Raw genomic sequence first — 21,381 nt, 5'->3', positions numbered from 1 at the left:
TTTAAGGTTTATTAGACAAAATTGAGGGGGGCATGTCCCCCCTCAAAAGGAATGATTATGAGCTTGGTGCTCTTGATTAAATGCTAGTTCCAAACCCTCAAACTTGATAGAATCCAATGGAAACATTGCAAACCCCCCCCCCCACCCACCCACCCACACACCAATTTTGAAAACCGTTAAGTCTGCTGAATTTTGAATGGGATATGAAATTATATTTTCTCCATATGAAATCTGATGAACTTCGAACAACTCTCAAACATCCTAAGTCATTTCATGATAATGTTAAAAATTTAAGTAAAGGGATGAAAATGAAAGATAAAGGAAAATGTCACTTTTACTTAATTACCATTACCATTGATTACATAGCATTAGTAGGGCCATAGGGTTGAATGTCACTTTTACTTAATTACCATTACCATTGATTACATAGTATTAGTAGGGCCCTAGGGTTGAATGTCACTTTTGGTTAACATTGCCATTAATTACATAGTATTAGTAGAGCCCTAGGGTTGAATATTAAGCTTCCCCACTCATAAATTATTGTTTTCATGCAAAATTATGGGGGGACACCTAGCCCTTTTTGAGAGGGGACACCTAGAAGCACTATTTTTACAGAGTCGCATCCCCCCAATGGGGAAACGTCCCCCTCTACATCTCCCTGTGTCACCCCAAAATGGGGACATGGGGAATGTTTCCCCAAGCATCCGCTCATCCCAGGTGCGAGAGGTGTGTGCACCCCACCCTTGGGGATGTATCCTTCTGGAACACCGAATATTTGTGAACAGTTTTACAGCATGTGCAAGATAACTTCAATAGTAGTAGCCATGATAAAGGAACCTTCTAGTTTATTCAAATGGATTTGCAATACTTAATACTACAACGAAAAACTTTTAACAATAAAAAAACGGCATGAACTAATAGCCCTAAAGGCTAAAACTGACCCCTATAATTACAGTGGACAGCCTCCTTTGAAGGAGTTTATTCATATTTTCTTATGTTTTCTTCTTGTGTTCTAAGTTTCTATCTGGACCAAATTCCCTTACAATTAATAAGCATAAAAGATAACGTTAGCAATATTGTGGCTCCGCATCAACCCTATTAAGGTGCTGATCTATAACTTTTCATGTAAAATTTTCTTACATTCTAAATTTCCTAATCCATTTTGTCGTTCACTCACTTCCGATCTGTATAGAACTCATCTGGAAAACACTTCTGACTGAAAACAACTCAAACAAGCAGAAAACATCTACACTACAAGATACCTCTCTGCCAAATTTAAATAGCATAGTAATATATGTGAACAGTTTTACAACATATCCAAGATAAATTCAACAGTAGGAGATAATTATCTGCCGTGATTAAGGAACCTCCTGGTATTCATACGGATTTGCAATACTCAATACTACAATGAATAACTTTTAGCAAGCAAATATGGCAACAAACCCTGTGAGTTCTCACTGTTTGGCACATTAATACAAAATCTAAAACGGAAAGAAATCAAAATCGTAAAAAGAAGCATACATTTGTCACTGTACTGTGGTCACCTGATTCCAATCCCCGTCTACTGCCTCCTTCCAAAGAGTCACACTGTTGTTCCCATCAGCGACAGCTAAGATGTTTCCAGTCAAGGACCAGTTGACCCTCCAGACGGGGATCTTAAAATCATTCAAAAGTTTCCCTTCCCATTTATCCCCTTCTTTCCCCTGTGTCCATATAACAACCTTCCCATCCTGAGAACAACTAGCAATAGTACTCTTGGGAAGCCCTAAATTGGGCGCCCAAGCAACATCCCGAACCCAGTCCGTATGCATTTGAAGAGGAGGAAAACAATCTAGCTTCCAAGAACCATTGTAAAATTTCCAAACCTTAGCTGTATTATCACACCCACCAGAAACGAGCTTCCGAATGGGATCTGAGGGCTGACCCACAAGGGAACCGGGAGCGGAAGCGGGCGCCCATGAAACTGCCGTCACGCCCACCTGGTGGGCTTGATCTATCTTCGTTTTGTCCCAGGACCCATCCTCGCGGCATGTAAAGACGGTTATGGATCCGTCAGAGGAACCACAGGCCAGGCAGAGTCCCAATTCATTGGGTGCCCATGAGATCGAATTCACAGAGGCCTCGTGCTCTTTGAAGACTTGAACCTGCGACCATTCATTCTCCTGCTGACCCTCTCGCCAGATTATTACGCGTCCATCATATGAGCAGGAAGCGAGCATGGACCCGAACTTTGGGTGAGCCCAAGCGACCTGCCAGACAGGGCCTTCGTGACCCGTAAGCGAGGCCAGAAGGGTTGGGGTATCGGAGGCGTTCAGGCCGAAAAGCTTTATAGTCCGATCCGCAGAGCAGGTCGCTATGCGTTTCCCGTAGTAATCCATTGTGACGTCATGGACAACATCTTGGTGGCCGGATTCGAACTTCTGACTGCCCGTTTGCTTCACTCCTGGAGACATATTGCTTGATGAGTTCTGTGACTGTAATTTACATCGAGATGAATGTGGGAAGGAAGCTGTCCGCGAGCCAAGAAGATGAATTTATCCCGATCGATCTGTGCTTCCTAGTAGCATAAATGGTGATTCGCCGAGGCTAACAAATGGTGGTCTTATTTTCTTGCCCGATCATGAGATTGATACTTATAGTCTTACACTCTTATTTATAGACCAATATTTTTGTTTTTAGTGATAAAAATTAAACATACATAAATAAATAATCGCATTGTTCATTTTTCGTCGTAAACCAATTTTTAGTCCACGGCTAAGTATAGAGTAGAGTTCTATCTTTCCAGCCACCTTACTGGGTATTTTTATTTGATTGTAAGTTGAAATAAGCAACACGGTTATTATGAACTTAGGCTATTCACTAATTAATTAAACCTTTTTTTTCATGGGTGAATAGAGCTATTTTATTATGTGTTGTAGTAATGTTTTTTAATGGAAGATGTTAGGAAAAAGGTGTCAGTGATGCTGCTAAAACTCATTGTTATATGTAATTTTATTTATTTGGATTAAGTTATTTATTTAATATTTAGTGGAAGATGTTAGGAAAAAGGAGGATGTAAAACATTTTTATTTTTTTATTTATTTGGATAAGTTATTATTTAAATTTAGTTTGGTAATCTCTACCAAAAATTAATTTTCATGTTTTTTTAATGGAAAAAGGATCAGCACTCTTGAATACCCTTGTTTCGATAGAATTATGTAATATTAACATTTAATATCATTCTATCAATCTAAAATTATCATTATTTTGAGTTATTAGAAAAACTGACCATTTCATAGCACATTTAGACTACAACATTGTAAAATTTGTTTGAAATTTCATGGTTATCACATGTCTATAGTGGTGAATGTGGTGAGAATAAATTGGTGTTGATGTAAATGCAATGGTCGTGGATGGGAATGTTATGGCTCAAAAGTTGTGAATGTTTAGGTTGTTCTAGGTAAATATGTTATGTGTTTCATCCTTCTTTTTCTTTGCATGTGCAGTTGTTCTAGAGTTTATTTGCATTCTTTGTTATTTGAGAGTTTTCCACATTCTTGCAAATGAAAAAGATGTCTTCATATTGGTTATTATGACGAGAGGATTATGAATATTATGGTTAGTTTCAACTGGGTGCTTTATGTTGTGTGCCTCCTTAATCTTTGTCCTGATCTCTGTGGTTGTTTCAAGGTTTCTCTACTTGGTTATTCTTGGGTTCATTTGTGTTCTTGCTTATGGAAGGGATGTTGTTCTAATTATTCATTGAGTGTTTTGTGAATGATCAATATGTTTTCTCATGCTGGAAAATTAAAGTATTTGTAGATTATAGTTGACTTTCCTTATTTGATAATTACTTGTGATATTAGTTGGCATTTTCTTACTTTTCATTTCTTCATCAAGCAATTACCAAAGCAGTGGAGATAAGAAAAAGAAAAAGTACATAAGATATGGGCTCCAAGCAAGGGCAAAACCCCTCCAAATGGAAAACCCATAAAGAATACTTCTCTTCTTATAGAATCAAATCAAAATGAGACTTCCAACACCCAAAGACCAAAGTCAAAGTTCCTCCCAAGCACCAAGTCAACCCTTCAACAAGATCTCTTCCAAACGAGTGAAAGTCTTCCAAAGTCAAAGAAGGTCAAACTTTGTCAAAGCAACTTCAGTCAAAATTTTGGCCCTGCAACTTTAAGTCTGCAATTTCGGCATGCAACTTCAGTCTATGCAATTCACACAAAAACCCTAAACAACTTTGCATGTGTGGACAAAAAAAGATGTTTTTCCAAGACCTCTTCTTCGCTTAGACTTCTCCTTCTTCTTCTTAACTTTCTCACTCTTCTTTCTTCTTATCTTGTTGCAGATCAAACTTTTGAGTGTGTGCTCTCCAAATGAGTCGAAGTCCCTTCTATATATGGTCTTCTTGAGGAGTCGAACTAAGCCAACTTCACCATGGTAGGGTCGACTTGGTCTTAGAGGAGAAATTAACTTTCTAGACTCAAAAAGAATGACTTTCTTTTGTTACAACAAGTCCAAATGACACTACAATACATGACAAAAAATCTTATTTGACTCAACAAGCCTTAGAAGCATGAATAACATGCTTTAAACTAGACTTTGAGCACGAAACCCATTCTTGGATACACATAAAAAAACAAAACTCTTTTAATATAAAATATGCAATGTCATGATTACAAAAGTCATTAGGGAGACCGAATCTAGTTACATTGTCCAACATCTCATTCGTAGAGTTTAAATTTGTACGTGGTTGAGGAGGTCTCGTTCCTCCAAGGTTTTTGTGTGCTCTTATCCATAATAGTGTTATTTATTCTAGTTATTTGTTTTAGTGTTTTGTGGGTGGTGATTTTGTGTTGTTGGTTTCAAGCATCAACATGCCTTTTTGGTTTGTTTGTGTTACACCCAAGATTTTAAAAAGGGGGTAGTGGATGTGGTTAGGTCAATTTTGAATAATGGATGGCATGCCATTCTTAAGTGTGTTCATCTATGGATTCTTAGGCATAGGCCTAGTTCTATTAAAGTCTTAGTGTCCATCTTTGTGATATCATTGTTGTTAATGTGCCCTTACTAACTCTAAAGGATAGGTTAGTGGTGTCAATGCCATTGGAGTCAATGTTGCATAATGTCATTATAAATCGTGTCACCCCTCATTTTAGCAAGGGGTGATCGGCCCTTACAATGGTGTTGACAACCTGGAATGTACTACCAACAGCTAGAGGATCACCCCGGTGCAGAATCCCAATCAGACTCTACACTGTTTGGTCTAGGAGTCCCATCCGTTATGTAGGTGTAGCTACCATCTCGTTGGTTTAGGTTTGCCTTAGACAAAAGGGAGAGTATCATTTAAAGGAGAACGAATGGAACTTCAACAAATGCAAGTAAATAACTTATAAATATACAGTAGAACATATACCATGAATAACAACAACGTAACTACAAAGCATAAACCTCAAGAAAAAGTATTGTTAGCAAGACCTTAAATGAGATTCAAACACGCATAAGAGATAAATTACCAAACATGAATATGTTTGTGATTAATAACCACATAAACCATAAGTAAACACACAGTCTACAATGATATAATGCCAACATCAATAAAGTAGTTTACCAACATAAGCATAAGGTATGCATAACATATACCATCCATTTGTTGCAAGAGAAATCCCACATCGCAGGAAGACACATGAAGAGACAGTACGCCAAAGTTCACAGGAAATTCCAATTCATTAAGTTGATAAAATCCATGGCACCATCATTCAAGATCTCCATCAAATACAAAAACGAAAATATACCATTACTTCTTGCATTCACTAGAAGATCCTAAGTTCTCAAACCTATACAAGAGAATGAGTCCAAAGCTAAAAGTAATTTACAATATGTCATGAGGGTATATTTATAGAAAAGAGGGTGACTCTTGAACTACCGCATGACCTTTCATATTCCTACTAGACTCTACTCTATTTTATCTTGCTATGCATAACAAAATTGGTCTTATTCTAATAATTTGGTAATAGACAATTCAAGAACATCCACATGCAATTGCTCCACAAGGTATGTGTGGTAGAGGTTGTAATTAGCAGCCACTGCGACCACCTTTTGCTACTCTTCATCGTGTTTTTGAAGGCACTCAAGGGCATCCAGTATTATAGCGCTCTTCTTGACCTTGATCTGATTTGACAAAGTTACTAGCTTGTTATATATCCTCACTAGTTCTATCACATACTGAGTAACAATCTCCTTCTTCAATTGTAATTTCTTTGTAGTGGAAGCGTGTTTGAAAGGATTGAGGAATGGTTGAATTACATGTAGTACTTATTCCTGCTTCATCATTTCTCTGATTGCCCTGATGGAAGGAACTCTATGCACTTAAATTACAGATTCCAACCCACTCGGTAAATACCTGTATGAAGCCATAACCCTGTCCACATACCTTGCAAGCTTATCTTGTGATTAGATATTAATGTGAATCTGAACCTTTTCATTTTGGGTGGTTATCCAATATTTTGTGGGAAGAGTTGTCAGTGCCTCTAGATATTTGTTAGTCCACTCATGTATGTTGTTAATAGTCGTGCTAGCTTGTTTTAACATGGTTGTCTTCTCTGTAGTATCAGCTTGTATGGTTGGGAATGGAGATGTAATCTAGTGCATCTTTAACATTTCCTCATAGACTATAGCCATGGCCTCCTCCAGAGTCTCTACCTCTTCTTTGATGGATGCTTGTAACTCCTTCATGCTTGAGTGGGCTAGGTGTAGAGATTTATCCGCCTCCTCTAACCCTCTCCTATCTTCTTCTGCTTTGGCAGCTCTTTGCTCAGAAGCGTAGAGCTTGCCCTGGATCTCTATAATATGCTCACTTATCCTTCCAACGTTTAACTCAGTTGTATTCATGAAGGCAGTTCTCGCTGAAACGATCATCTCAGGATTCACAGTGGTATCTAAGACGATCTCCTTTTTTGTGGTCACGGTGATCCAAGGGGCTCCAGACACAGGTAGAAGTCCCAGAGGACTCAGAAAGGGGAAAAATTCAAAGTGGTCAGATTGCTCCCTAGACCAGCATTAGATCGAAGTGCTCGTTGCCCTGATTCCAACGGTGTGAACGACACTCAAATCCGAGCCTGTATGAGGGAGAAATATCTAGTCAAAGTTTTGATCAAAGTTGGGTTGTGGGCTAGGATTAAGTGTCCTACAATTTTACCGACCCCGGGGCATGAAACCTAGCTCTCGAAAGCGGGCGAATTTGTTGGATTTTGAATTTGTCTAACATCCCCTATATTGGACAAATTCAAAAAATATTATTAACAAACAAAAAATAATAATGTTATAAAACGGGTGGCGGGCCATGACCCCTGCCACCCCCACTGGGACCCAAAACAAATTATAATTAAAAATGACCAATGGGCCATGACCCCCGCGGGCCCCAACTACCACCATACCCGCATTAATGTATTTGGGCTATGGGCAGGCCACCTCCGGTGGATCCAGTCCACGCTCTGCCTCCATTATATAACATACCATATATGGGCCGGCGTGAATCGAACCCGCCTGGCCACTTGGCCAACCCACACCACGGGTGGCCCAACCAACCATTAATACGCCAACCACAACCTTATTCAAATCAACAACAAAAAACAAAACGAACTTCGGTCGTATTCATTTGATGCGACGACTCCATTAAGCGCGCCAAACGCGTAACTGCGTGTTGTTAAAACAAACAGCAGCCTAAAAAATTATATATTTGCGGATTTTGTGGGGAGGCGAGATTTGATCCCCCGACCTCCCTTTAACCAATTTCTATATTTCACCAATGCGCTAAACAATTTCATTATTTTATCCTCCCAACCTTTTACATATAAACCTATCATTTGTTCAGTGCGCCAAACATGGAGGAGTGGGGAGCGTGCACGTAGACCGAGACACCTTTTTTATTATTTTGCAGGTGGAATCATGATTCGAGAAAAACACAGGCGGAACCATGATTAAGTCAAATTCTCGGGAGGGCGAAATTTTGCCAGTGTCCAAATTGGACAAATTTTATGTCTATCCTACACCTCTCAGTGACACGAACCTGATGGCATAGTCATAATTTTGATCCGAACAATAGATCTTCAGATGACCCAGAGGAGGGAATCTTTGAGGAATCTAGGGGGAATCTAAAAGATTCCTTAAGCCCCAGATTCTCACTTTATCAGAATTTAGAAGTTTGACAGTCGATTTTACCCTATTCGATGCCACAAATTTGAGGGTGCATTCAGATTTTCCATTTGATCATTTCATTTTTCGGCCACTTTTCAAAGTGGAGTGCAGGTGTCAGCGTTCAACGTGCGAACAATCATTCCATGAGATTCGATGCCGTGATATTGATGGTATGGCCAGCTTCAACATTTTGACATCCTTTTCTTCAGATGGCCCCAGGATGTGAGGTATATGTAGTGTGTTCATGTACTTATTTTTGCTATGAGATACATTGTACTACATAGATCCCTGTTTGATGTTTGATGTGGGATCTTGTTTTCTTACTTGTTTCATGATTCTTGCTTGATGTGACGCAGAATCATCTATGGGATGTACTTGTTGTCATGATTCATCGTATTTTGTTTGAGATCCCTTTGTCGTCATGTTGATGGGATACTTAGGTTGTCCCCATGTATGTCTGAATTGAGATCCCTTTGATGCCATGTTGGTGGGATGCTCATTATTGTCATATGTGAAATTAGGTCATACTGATAGGAGTCTTTTTTTGAATGAGAGTTCCTACAGCGGAACATCTCTTGGAATCAATCTTGTGTGAGGGCATGTTCCTTGTATGATAGAGAAAACACATGAATGTACACCATCACTCTTTCCAGCACTTAAAGCAGCGACCTACACCATCTTGACACCGAGCCTGGAGATGTAGTCCCTCCTGGACGAACTCCGTTATCAACATCTTGTTATTTTATGTTGTTGATGATTGTCATGTTCCTTCTTCTTTACAAGATGCATATATGTTCCTTTGTGCTATTTTAAATGCAATTATAATCACATCACGAAATCAAAATATCTTGGTTAAATTTGGGAGCTGAGTCAACTTAGATCACACGGATAGTGGTTCTGCAGGGTTCCTAGTGTAATATTTCCTCCTTTCCTGCATAATCTTACAATTAACATAGTCAAAAGTAAGACTAGTGAGGTCCAACACCTCTTCCTCTGCCTCATCTGGAATTCCAATTCTTTGAGTGGCATGTGTCCACTAGTGATGGGGGTGGATGGAGGAACATTTGTTGGAGGAAGATCAACCTGCATATCGAACTCTTGGTGTTGTTGTTGTTGTTGGAGATCGAGCTCAGCTTTCTTGTTGATATCCTCTTGTTGTCTTTTCATCTCCTCTTCCTCTTGCTCTCTCTTATCCTCTTCATTTTTCCTCCTTTGTTCTTCTTCGATCCTTTTCTTCTATCTCTCTTAATTCTCCCATTTTCTTTTGAGTTCTTCCTCCTGCCTTTGTTTCCTCTCACGCTCTTCCTTCTCTTGCATTTTCTTGATTTATTCTTCCTGTTGCTTCTTCTTCTGCTCTTCCTTTCGTGTCCTTTGTTCCTCTTCTTCTTTCTTTAATTGTTCTTCCTCTTCCTGCTTTCTCTTCCTTTCCTCTTCTTGATGTTGCAGCTAGAGATCCCCAGGTTGTTAGTCTCTTATTTATGTGATTGATTCAGCTCTTCTTCCCTTTTCCTCCTCAATTCTTGCTTGTGCTTGGCCAGGGTCGCATTTCTTTCTTCCAGGGTTTCATTATCTTCATCTTCCTCTTGCTCATCTGAAAGGTATTCTAGTTCATCGCCTTTGTGTTTTTTATGTTTTTCTCCTATATTTTGTTGCTCCTTCTTCCTTTTGAGGAAGGTTGTCCTAGCTTGCAGGCTTATGTTTTCTTGTGACTGCTCGGCCTGTTCGTCCTCCTTTTCCTGTTGCTAACTTGGCCCTAGCTCCTTGGCAACATTATACCAATTTTTTACTTTGTCTTAGTGGCAATGTTGTTATGCAAGTATGACAAGTTGAAGCATGCTTTCTTGCAATGTGTTGCCACCACCCCCTTGGGGTCATACCTATGGTGACTCAAGTTCACAAAGTAGAATCCATTCATCTCCTCAGCTTCTACTTCCATTTCCTTAAAATTGTCAATGGTATAGGCCCCAATGGTGATGCAGGATCATGAGACTTGGAGGGAAAATCTTCAAACTTATTTCAAAAATCCAAAAAAAAATCTACAGGCAAAGGAGTGAGGTCCTTTAGCCAACAGTTTCCATGCTTTTCTAGTTTAAGATAGGGATAGAATTAAGAATAAAAGCATTCTGTAATAATTGCTTATGGATAAGCGATAATAAGTTTTTATGCATGATTGCTTTAAATCAATCTATGTAAAAGGCATGCTTTTTTATGGATAAGGACCGAGAGGGCTTATCTATTAATTATAAATGAAATAACGGAACGCTCAAGAGAAGGTCGAGCCCGGAAGCATTATCATCTGAGTAACTGTTTCGGGTATGTTAATTATGAGTTTGTTAATGGTGACACGACTCAGTTCTTCCTATTGACATTTGTTTTAAGCTTGCTAATGTTTTTTCCCTTTATATTTGCATGTTTGTTCCTCTTACATGTATAGTTGAGTCATGCAGGTAAAACTCTGTTTTACATAGAGAAATCGTGAAATACTTAGCCGGAACAGAGTTCTGGACTTGAAGTTTTATTACACAAAGACTATAACCTCGTCAGGTCTGAAACTTTATCGCATCGTTGAGTGGGAGCGGAACAGAGCAGAACTGTTGGAACGCCAAACTCTGATAGCGCCACACTACCGGAGCCGAAACATTATAGGGAGGCTTTAATAGCATATCGGTTTCGCGATTGTTATCGCATCGCAAGTTCGGAGCGAGGGAGTCTTGTATTGGGAGCATTGGGGTGTTGGAATCGCTGATAGCGATTTCCGATAGTCCACATACTAAAGCATTGGGGTTATCGGAGAATTTTGATATTACTCTGTTCCATGTGATATCACTGATAACGATTGCCGATAGTGCTTTTGTATATAGCACAATTCTATGGGAAATCAGCACTGATAGTGTAATTCTTTAGAATTAACACTATATAGGTTTTAAAGGCGCCGATAATGTTGCTCTGTTCCTTTGGAACGAAAAGCCCGTGACTATGTATTTTGCGTTTAAAAACGCATTTCCCTCTATTTACAAGAGCGATAGTGTATTTCTATAATTCCTTATGGAATTATAGGCCGCAATCTAATTTGAGGAGCGAAAGCGCTCACCCGACCTAAGAAGGGTGAGGTAATATCAGGCCTATTGCATTAAAGCGCCGATAACAAAGATTATAGTGTATCAGAGGAAAACTCATGAAGCTATCAATAGATGATTGATACACCTGTTGAAGCAGAAAGAGGAATTCAGCCAGAAATTGAAGAAATTATAACAGGTCTTAGCCGCTTGTCCATATCGCTTGCACCCAGGCCACCATTAGTGGTATCAGAGCAACATGTTGACACTGAATTGAATCTCAGAAGCAGGACAAGGAAAGTTAATATGGCTTTCAGATTTGGAAGAGGATGAGGACGTGGTGAAAGAGGACGTCTTGTTGCAAACGCTGAAGTAATGGAAGTTGTGGAACAGATGTAAGCTAGATTGGATGGATTAACAACAAGCAGAAACATAGATGGTGGAGATGTTAGTGAACCTGAGGTTGAAGCTGAAGAGGAGGAAGCTGTAGCAGTTACCCTTGAGATGAGATTCTTCCAGTCAGTGTTGAGATCCACAGCTAGGCCAAAGACCGAGGTTCCAATATATGAAGGAGGACTGAATCTAGAAGAATTGATAGACTGGATTAATGGCATGGAGAAATTCTTCGACTATGAAGAAACAGAAGATGAGAAGAAAGTAAAATTTGTTGTCACCAAGTTAAAAGGCCATGCAGTGCTTTGGTGGGATGGTGTGCAAGCAGAAAGAAAGAGACTTGGCAAGCAACCTATCAAGAATTGGAGCAGAATGGTAGCAAAGCTGAGACGTAAGTTTTTACCAAGTAATTATCAATAAACTTTGTTCAGACAAATGCAAAATCTTAGACAGAGATCTATGACAGTGAAAGAATACACATAAGAAATCTACAAGGTAAGCATAAGAGCTGGAGAAGCCCAGGATACAGATGAGAAGGTGGCTAGATATGTGAATGGCCTTAGGATGGACATTCAAGATGAGATAAGTCTACTGTCTCCTAAAACAGTAGAGGAAGCTTATCAGATAACACTGAAAGCTGAAGAAAAACTCATGAGGAAGCAGTTTGCTAGAGGGAGAGGTACTTTTGAGGAAGGGGAAGTCAAGGTGGTAGAGGAAGATCTACAACACCAAAAGATGGAGCTAGCAGCAGCTCAACCCAGCATGTACCCATAGGAGGTGATGCAAGAGGCAGAGGGAGTTTTTCTAGAGGAAGAGGAGGCAGAGGAAGAGGAAGAGAATTAAGATGTTACAGATGTAATAAGTTGGGACACAGAGCTTTTGAGTGCCCAGAGAATGCAGGAACAAACCAAAAGAATGCAATTGTTGCTCCAGTTGAGGGAGAAGCACCAATAGAAGTAGTGGCAGAAGAAGAAAATATACCAGAGAGAGGAGAATCTTTGGTGGTTAATAAAGTTTTGCTCAAGCCAGCAAAAGAGATAGTTGAACCATCACAAAGAAAGACTTTATTCAGAATAGTGTGTAAAGTTCAAGGGAAATGTTGTCAGATGATCATTGATAGTGGCAACACTGATAATTTGGTCTCTACAGAAGTGGTGGAGAAATTGAAGCTGAAGACAATGAAACATCCAACACCTTACAAGGCGTCATGGTTGCAAAAGGGATATCAACTGTTAGTGAATGAACAGTGTAAAGTAGAATTTCAGGTGGGCAAGCATAAAGATAAAATTGTATGTGATGTGATGCTAATGGATGTGTGTCACATATTGCTTAGAAGACCTTGGCAATATGACAGAGGAGCCATGCATGATGGGAAAAGAAACATCTACAAGTTTGGAAAGGATGGTGTCAATCATACGTTGCTCCCTCTGCAAGAAGAAGATGTACCAGGAAAGAAGATTGATCCAAAAACTCTGTTACTAGGAGGAAAGGAAAGGAATATTTGAAGCAGATTGAAGAGAATGAGGTAAATTTTGTTGTAATTTGCAAGCCCAAGGTAATAACGACTTCTACTAAAATTTCTGATTTACCCATTGAAATTCAATAAATGTTGGAGAAATATTGTGATATTATTGTTGATGATTTGCCACCCATTAGAAGAATTAGCCATCATATAGATTTGATTCCTGGAGCAAGTCTACCTAACAAAGCAACTTACAGAATGACTCCTACAAAAAATGAAGAGGTTAGGAAGCAGGTGCAAGAATTGCTTGAAAAAGGGCTGATCAGAGAAAGCTTGAGTCCTTGTGCAGTACCAACAGTGTTGAGTCCAAAGAAAGATAGAGGCTGGAGAATGTGCACAGATTCAAGAGCCATCAATAAAATCACAATCAGATATATATTTCCTTTACCTAGAGTTGAAGATTTAATGGATTGCTTAAGTGGAGCAAAGTATTTTTCAAAACTAGATCTTAAAAGTGGGTATCATCAAATAAGGATAAGAGAAGGGGATGAGTGGAAAACCACTTTTGAGACAAATGAGGGATTGTATGAGTGGAGAGTAATGCCTTTTGGGTTATCTAATACACCAAGTACGTTTATGAGACTCATGAATGAAGTTTTTAAAGATTTCATTGGTAAATTTGTAATAGTATATCTGAACGATATATTAGTTTACAGCAGGTCTAAGGAGGAGCACGTGAGACATCTGAATTATGTCTTACAAAGTCTACAAGAGGAGAAATGATTGTCGAATTTGAAGAAGTGTTCATTCATGAAAGAAGAGCTAGTGTACTTAGGTTTTGTTATTTCTACTGAAGGGCTGAAGATGGATCTAAAGAAGATCAAGGCAATCATGGAGTGGCCTTCACCCAACAATGTTTTTGAGGTAAGAAGTTTTCATGGTCTTGCTAGCTTTTATAGAAAATTCATCAAGAATTTTAGTAAGATCAATGCACCTATTATTGAGACCATAAATAAGGACAAACAACCATTTAAATGGACTGCTGAAACAGAAAGAAATTTTCAGCTGTTAAAGAAGAAAATCACTGAAAAGCCTATTTTGGTTTTACCTGATTTTGGTAAGCCTTTCCAAGTGAAGTGTGATGCCAGCGGAGAAGCTATTGGAGGTGTATTAAGCCAGGAAGATAGACCTATAGCCTACTTTAGTGAAAAGCTAAATGATTCAAAAAGAAGTATTCTTCTTATGATAAGGAGTTCTACCTAGTTGTGCAGTCATTAAAGAAATGGAGGCATTATCTAATGTCAAAGGAGTTCATACTTTATTCAGATAACCATGCACTACAGTATATTATGCAGCAGCGAAAGCTTAGCCAGAAACATGCCAAATGCTTAGAGTATCTTCAAGGTTTCCATTTTATTTTGAAGCATATAAATGGCCAATAAAACAAAGTTGCAGATGCCTTAAGTAGGAGGAATGTATTATTTCAAGAGACTCAAATCCAAGTGTTGGGTTTTGATTTTCTTAAAGAATTGTATGAAACAGATCCAGATTTTAAAGAGGCGTTTAAAGCTTGTAAAAACCCTGTTTTGATGGATAGGAGTAGATGGTTGGATTACTTCTTACAATATGGATTGTTGTTTAAGAAAAATCAGTTGTGCATACCAAACTGTTCAATAAGGGAGAATTTAATCAAAGAAAAACATAGTGGAGGACTTGCAGGACATTTTGGTGTAGAGAAGACTTATGAGTAGCTAAACATATTTTATTTCTGGCCGAAAATGAAATCTGAAGTGGAGAAGTATGTGAGAACTTGCAAAGTCTATCAATATGCAAAGGGAAGGAGCCAAAACACAGGTTTGTATATCCCATTACCAATTCCAGATAGGCCTTGGGATATGGTAAGTATGGATTTTGTTTTGGGTTTACCAAAGACTCAAAGAGGTAATGATTCAATTTTTGTTGTAGTGGACAGATTTTCAAAAATGGCACACTTTATTCCATGTTATAAGACTAGTGATGCTTCTCACATTGCTAATTTGTTTTTTAAGGAGGTTGTAAGATTGCATGGATTGCCTAAGAGTATTGTCTCAGACAGGGATTCCAAATTTGTTGGACATTTCTGGAGGACACTATGGAAGAAATTGGGAACTAAATTAAGTTTCAGTTCTACCTATCATCCACAAACTAATGGACAGACTGAAGTTGTGAACAAAAGTTTGGGCAATCTTTTAAGGAGCCTTACTGCAGAACATCCAAAGCAGTGGGATCAAGTATTGGCACAAGCTGAATATGCATATAATGACTCACCTAACAGGAGTACAGGACAGAGTCCATTCCATATTGTTTATGGAATGCATCCAAGAGGAGTATATGAGTTAATAAAATTGGGAAAAGAAGAGATGAGAAGTGCAGAGGGTGAAGATTTTGCTTCAGAAATGCAAGCAATACATGAACAAGTGAAACAACAGTTGCAGGATAGCAACATCAAGTATAAAACTAGAGTAGACATGAGAAGAAGAGAGGTGAACTTTGAAGTTGGAGATCTGGTTTTAGCACATCTCAGAATGGAGAGGTTTCCAAAGAGGGGGTATAACAAATTGAAGTTCAAAAAAACTGGACCGTGCAAAATGTTGAGAAAATTTTCTGCAAATGCCTATGAGATTGAGTTACCCCCTAATGTTGGAATATCACCAATTTTTAATGTTGCAGACCTGTACAAGTATGAAGGTGAAACTACATATGATACAACACAAGATCAACAGAACCAAGAGATTGACTGGGTAAAACAGTTACCCACAACAAAGAATTTGCAGCCATAAAGAATTTTGGACAAGAAGTTGTTTAAGAAAACAAGAGGACAAGAGTACTTCCAATATTTGGTAAAGTGGAAGGATCAACCAACCGTTGAAGCTACTTGGGTTACAGAAGACATGCTACAGAAATTGGGCAATTCTGTAGATGAACTCATGGACAGGAGCCCATGAAGAATTTTGTCCTCAGGAATCTGATGCAGGAGCATGAGACTTGGAGGGAAAATCTTCAAACTTATTCCAAAAATCCAAAACAAAATCTACAGGCAAATGAGTGGGGTCCTTTAGCCAGCAGTTTCCATGCTTTTATAGTTTAAGATAGGGATAGAATTAAGAATAAAAGCATTATGTAATAATCGCTTATGGATAAGCGATAATAAGCTTTTATGCATGATTGCTTTAAATCACTCTATGTAAAAGGCATGCTTTTGTAGGGATAAGGACCGAGAGGGCTTATCTATTAATTATAAATGAAATAACGGAACGCTCAAGAGAAGGTCGAGCTTGAAAGCATCATCATCTGAAGAAAAAAACCTCTCTCTGTGCATTTGAATTAATGGGTCTCTGTTTCACTGGTATTTTATGCGTGTAACTGTTCCAGGTCTGTTAATTCTGAGTTTGTTAATGGTGATACGGCTCAGTTCTTCCTATTGACATTTGTTTTAAGCCTGCTAATGTGTTTTCCCTTTATATTTGCACGCCTGTTCCTCTTACATGTATAGTTGAGTCCTGCGGGTAAAACTCTATTTTACACAGAGAAATTGTGAAATACTTAGCTGGAACAGAGTTCCGGACTTGAAGTTTTATTACACAGACACTATAACCTCGTCGGGTTCGAAACTTTATCGCATTGCTGAGTGGGAGCAGAACAAAGCAAAACTGTTGGAACGCCGAACTCTGATAGCACGACACTACCGGAGCCGAAACATTATAGGGAGGCTTTAATAGCATATCGATTCCGCAATTGTTTTGAAGAGAGATTCCATACAGGTTGGAAGAGATTTTTAATTCAATGGAAAAACCTGTGAGCAATTTATGAAACCGACGTTTCGGACTAGCTAGGTGAGTCCATCATCAGGGTAATGAGATCTGTATTTTGAGAAGAGAGAGCCAAGAAAATTGTGAACCTATTAATAGAAGGATGGAGAGATAACTAAGGGGAGGTGAGGTCGGCTAGATTTCCATGTATTTATAGATAAATTAATTAAATTAATTTTAATTTTGTTTTTAAATTTTATTTTAGCTAAAAACTAAATTAAAAATAACATTAATCTGACCTAAATTAAAAATAAAACTAAAAATTAATTTTACCTAAGTTAATTTAACCGAAATTAATCTAAATTAAATTATTTATTTAACCTAAATTGATTTAATCTAAATTAATTTAACCTAAAATAATTTACTTTAACCTAAATTAAATTAATATACCTAAATTAAATTAAATTAATTTAATTTTTAACCTAAAAAAAATTAATTGAACCTAAAATACTTTACTTTAACCTAAATTAAATAAAATTAATTTAATTTTTAACCTAAATAAAAATTAATTGATCCTAAATTAATTTTAATTAGGTTAAATTAATCTAACCTAATAAATTTTTGTTTTAATCTAAGTTAAATTAGTTTACCTAAATTAAAAATAAAATTCAAATTAATTTAACCTTAATTAAATTAATTTAAACTAAATTAAATTACTTTGACCTAAGTTAAGATAAATTAATTTAACCTAAGATAAAGCTAAATTAAAGTTAGAATAAATTTAAACTAAATTTAAGTTACAATTAATTTATTTTAATTAATTAAATTAATTTTAAATTTAGTTTAAATTTTGTTTTAATTAGTTAATTAATTTATATATATATATATATATATATATATTTTAAATTTTAATTAAATTTGATTTTTATATTAAAAGCATGAGCTGTGAATGCTATCTCAGGGAGGAATTTGTAAAAATTAAAATTACTTTACTTTATTTAGTAAGGGTTTCCAGGTATTACTAAGTTTCAGACCATCATCCCTATTCATATTGTTAGAGGATTTTTCAATTTCAATTGCTTCTTTAATTCTTCTTTTTAAATAGTGGTCTTCCTTATGGATTAATTTAGCTTGTTCCATACATATATAGTGAGAGGAGGAACAAGCGTGTTCTGCTAGACCTGATTTATCAGACCTATTTCTAGTAATATCACTAATGTGCTCTTTTAGTCTTACTCCAAAGGATCTGCCTGTTTCCCCTATATAAACTTTACCGCATGAACATGGAATCGAATAAACGCCTTTGTGATTTTTAGGGTCAATTGCATCTTTAGCAGATTCAAGCATGTTTTTTATGGTGTTAGGGGGTGTGAAAGCTACCATGATGCTGTGCTTAGCAAGAACTTTGGCAATTTTATCTGTGGTACCTTTGATATAGGGAAGGGAAATTCTAGGGTTTTCAAACAATTTTCTTTTAATTTGTTTACTCGTTAAGGAATCTTTAATTATTTTGCGGATGGTGTGATGTTGATAGCCATTGTTATCGCATCGCAAGTTCGGAGCGAGGGAGCCTTGTATTGGGAGCATTAGGGTGTTGGAATCACCGATATCAATTTCCGATAGTGCACGTACTATCGCATCAGGGTTATCGGAGCATTTTGATATTACTCTGTTCCATGTGATATTGCCGACAATGATTGCCGATAGTGCTTTTGCATATAGCACAATTCTGTGGGAAATTAGCGCCAATAGTCTAATTCTTTAGAATTAACACTATATAGGTTTTAAAGGCGTCGATAGTGTTTCTCTATTCCTTTGGAACGAAAAGCTCGTGACTGTGTATTTTGCGTTTAAAAACGCATTTCCCTCTGTTTACAGGAACGATAGTGTATTTCTATAATTCCTTATGGAATTATGGGCCGAGAAAGGGAAAAACAGGCCTATTGCATTAAAGCACCGATAACAGAGATTATAGTGTATCATAGGAAAACTCATGAAGTTGTAAATAGATGACTGATACACTTGTTGAAGCAGAAAGAGGAATTCAGCCAGAAATTGAAGAAATTATATCAGGTCTTAGCCGCTTGTCCATATCGCTTACACCCAGGCCACCAAATAGTCAAAGGGAAGGCGGGCCATGTCTTTTTCTTGCCTTTGTTCAATGTTTTAGTGAACCCTATAGTCATCTGATAAAAAACTTCTTGCAACAACAACTTGTCTATCATGAACCTGGGGAGAGCGTTAGGAGGTTTGTATGAGCCAAAGCCTCTGATGAAGGTGCCCTCCTAGCTAGGGAACCAGCCTGCCACTATGGTGATAGTTTATTTAGCCCTCTTAAAAATGCGTGGGGCCTCTTCTCCAAAGAGTAATTAATACAAAGGAGTGATGAATAATTCAGAGTTGGTCTCATGCATACCTTTATAACCTTGGTACCAAAAGACCTTGTAATGAAGATGCATGGTGTCTGACACGTCTAGGGTCCAATTGTAGCTCCATCTGTCAAAATGGCATCTTGCATACACTACGTCTAAAATGTATGATGGCATATAGAATTTTGATGGTTGGTCCCTCTCCGGATTCTTTAATACCTGTATGTTGGTCGTTAGTGATAAAGCAAGAATGCTCGCCCAATTAAAGATAGTGCCCCTGGTAGCAACAATGTACATAATAGATACCTAGGTTCTGAGAAAGGTATTAATATATGGCCTTCCATATAATCGGTTCATCATCGCAACCATGAGTTGGTAGACCTTCCTCACTCCCTCTGTCTTGTAAACTTGATCAATCTTAACCTAGAACTTAGAGGGTTCTTGCCACCATGATCTTAGGATGTCCTTAGTCACCACTGGGAAATCTGACATCCACCTAGCATTAAAGTTCTCCTCCTTCTCCAATAACTTGTAATAAGAAACAATATTTATGGACGAAATAGCAGCAAAGGCTTCGCCTATGTGACTCCTTATTACCCATTGCTCTATATCGGAATTTTGTAATTCCCAATTGATGGTCTCTGAACATAGGAAGACAGGCAGATGAGCGACCACTTTGTGAAGCCAAGACCTCTTGATGTTAACGTATACCATAAAATATTACATATCAAACCACGAGATTTTAGTGGTCTTATTGATGTTGTATGTTGTGTCTTGGTATATTGGTGGAAGTGTCCCTTCTGGGACTTCTTGAACACTGCTCTCGACGTTCTTACGGGAGGATTTAGCCATTGGAGGTGCCAACTCTCTAGAGAAAGATGATAAGGATATAAAGTCAAGATCGACGTCACCTAGAATTTCAAACAAGCAATCCCAACATGAGAGGGATGATATAAATAATATAAATCAAAGAAAGATCGTAAATCGAGCTTCGAAACACTTGGAATAAGAGGAGCAGTCTCGGACCTGGGTTCATTTTAAAAGGAGGTCGCTAGGTTGCACAACACAGGAGGTCGTAAAAGATGAGATGATCAAACCAATGACTTGGCGACTATAGGTCGTTGGTCGCAAACCTAGGTAGGTCGCAAGGTCGCAAATATGGGTAGGTCATGGGGTCGCATATTTTGGCCTATTGTGTTTTTTTAGGATGCGACCTGGTCCTCTTGGCAGCTCGGTGGAAAATCCATGGCTCGAGATGGGAAATTTGATTTCATTGGACTCTAGAAAACATAAGTGCCTGAGAGCAGGGGAGATGGACTTGAGGTTAGGCTAATTTCCTAGGCAATGGGGTTCTTAATGGAAAGATAGCAAGTTTGGAGGGTTTAGTGGTGAAATGGGTTTGAAAAAGGCTCAAGGGCAGATAAAACCCTACCAAAAGGGAAGATGTAGGGTTTAAGGTTAAAGAAGGACAAATGGAAAGAGAAATGATTACAAAGGAAGAGGAAGAGATGCCTACCTAGAGAGAAGTCACGCGCCATACCCAGTCACCTAGTCTCTCTATCTTTTGAGCGCTCTGATTAGTTGAACAGATGAGCGATATGACGAGTAGTTTATAACGAAATTAGTCATACTTGTGAAGTTTGGAGAGGTATCTAGGTCATGATTTTGTCTGGGTCATAAAGTCATCATTCATGAGTCCTACGAACATGCGACTTCAAGGTTGGAGATTAATGATTCACGAGGCAGAAGGAGTTGTAAGGGTGGAGAACGGGTCCTAGACTATGGTGCGGCCTGGCGACCTCAAGGCTTGAGGTCATGTTGACAGGTCGAAATGTACCACCAACGACTAAGGGGCAAGAATGAAATGCTCGGGTAGTGAAACAAAATCAACCCAAGATTGACAAATTGCAGAAAGAGGTGCCAACAAGTCTCAGCAGCAATAAGAATAGATATATGATTAGAGGGATTAGTGAGCTAAAACCCCATAAGACATAATAAACAAGAACATGCCAGAAGTCAATTGCAAAGTAGTTCGCAATAGGTCACTCACATGGCAAAGAACAAGTAAACACATATTTGAAAGTGAAACATACATTCAACCATTATGTATCAGTACATGACATCTTGCG

General features: G+C 38.1%; 1 protein-coding gene across 1 annotated transcript; it reads right to left on the bottom strand.

The window, feature by feature from the left end:
• Positions 1 to 1,265: 1,265 nt before the first annotated feature.
• LOC149137995 (protein transport protein SEC13 homolog A-like) lies at positions 1,266 to 2,638 on the bottom strand. The gene has a single exon (XM_089447205.1). It carries the CDS (start codon positions 2,451 to 2,453, stop codon positions 1,527 to 1,529), a length of 927 nt encoding a protein of 308 aa, XP_089303331.1. The 5' UTR covers positions 2,454 to 2,638; the 3' UTR covers positions 1,266 to 1,526.
• Between the last annotated feature and the right edge of the window lie 18,743 nt (positions 2,639 to 21,381).

The sequence above is a fragment of the Pinus tabuliformis genome, chromosome X, assembly GCF_031772625.1.
Source record: "Pinus tabuliformis cultivar Carrire ecotype Pingquan chromosome X, CPIR1, whole genome shotgun sequence".
Taxonomy (NCBI): domain Eukaryota; kingdom Viridiplantae; phylum Streptophyta; class Pinopsida; order Pinales; family Pinaceae; genus Pinus; species Pinus tabuliformis.
Note: the sequence above shows the minus strand (reverse complement) of the source record. Positions and strands in the feature narration are given on the sequence as shown.

Bases quoted from the DNA above. Each gene is read 5' to 3' on its own strand.
- LOC149137995 (XM_089447205.1), bottom strand. From the start codon at position 2,453: ATGTCTCCAGGAGTGAAGCAAACGGGCAGTCAGAAGTTCGAATCCGGC.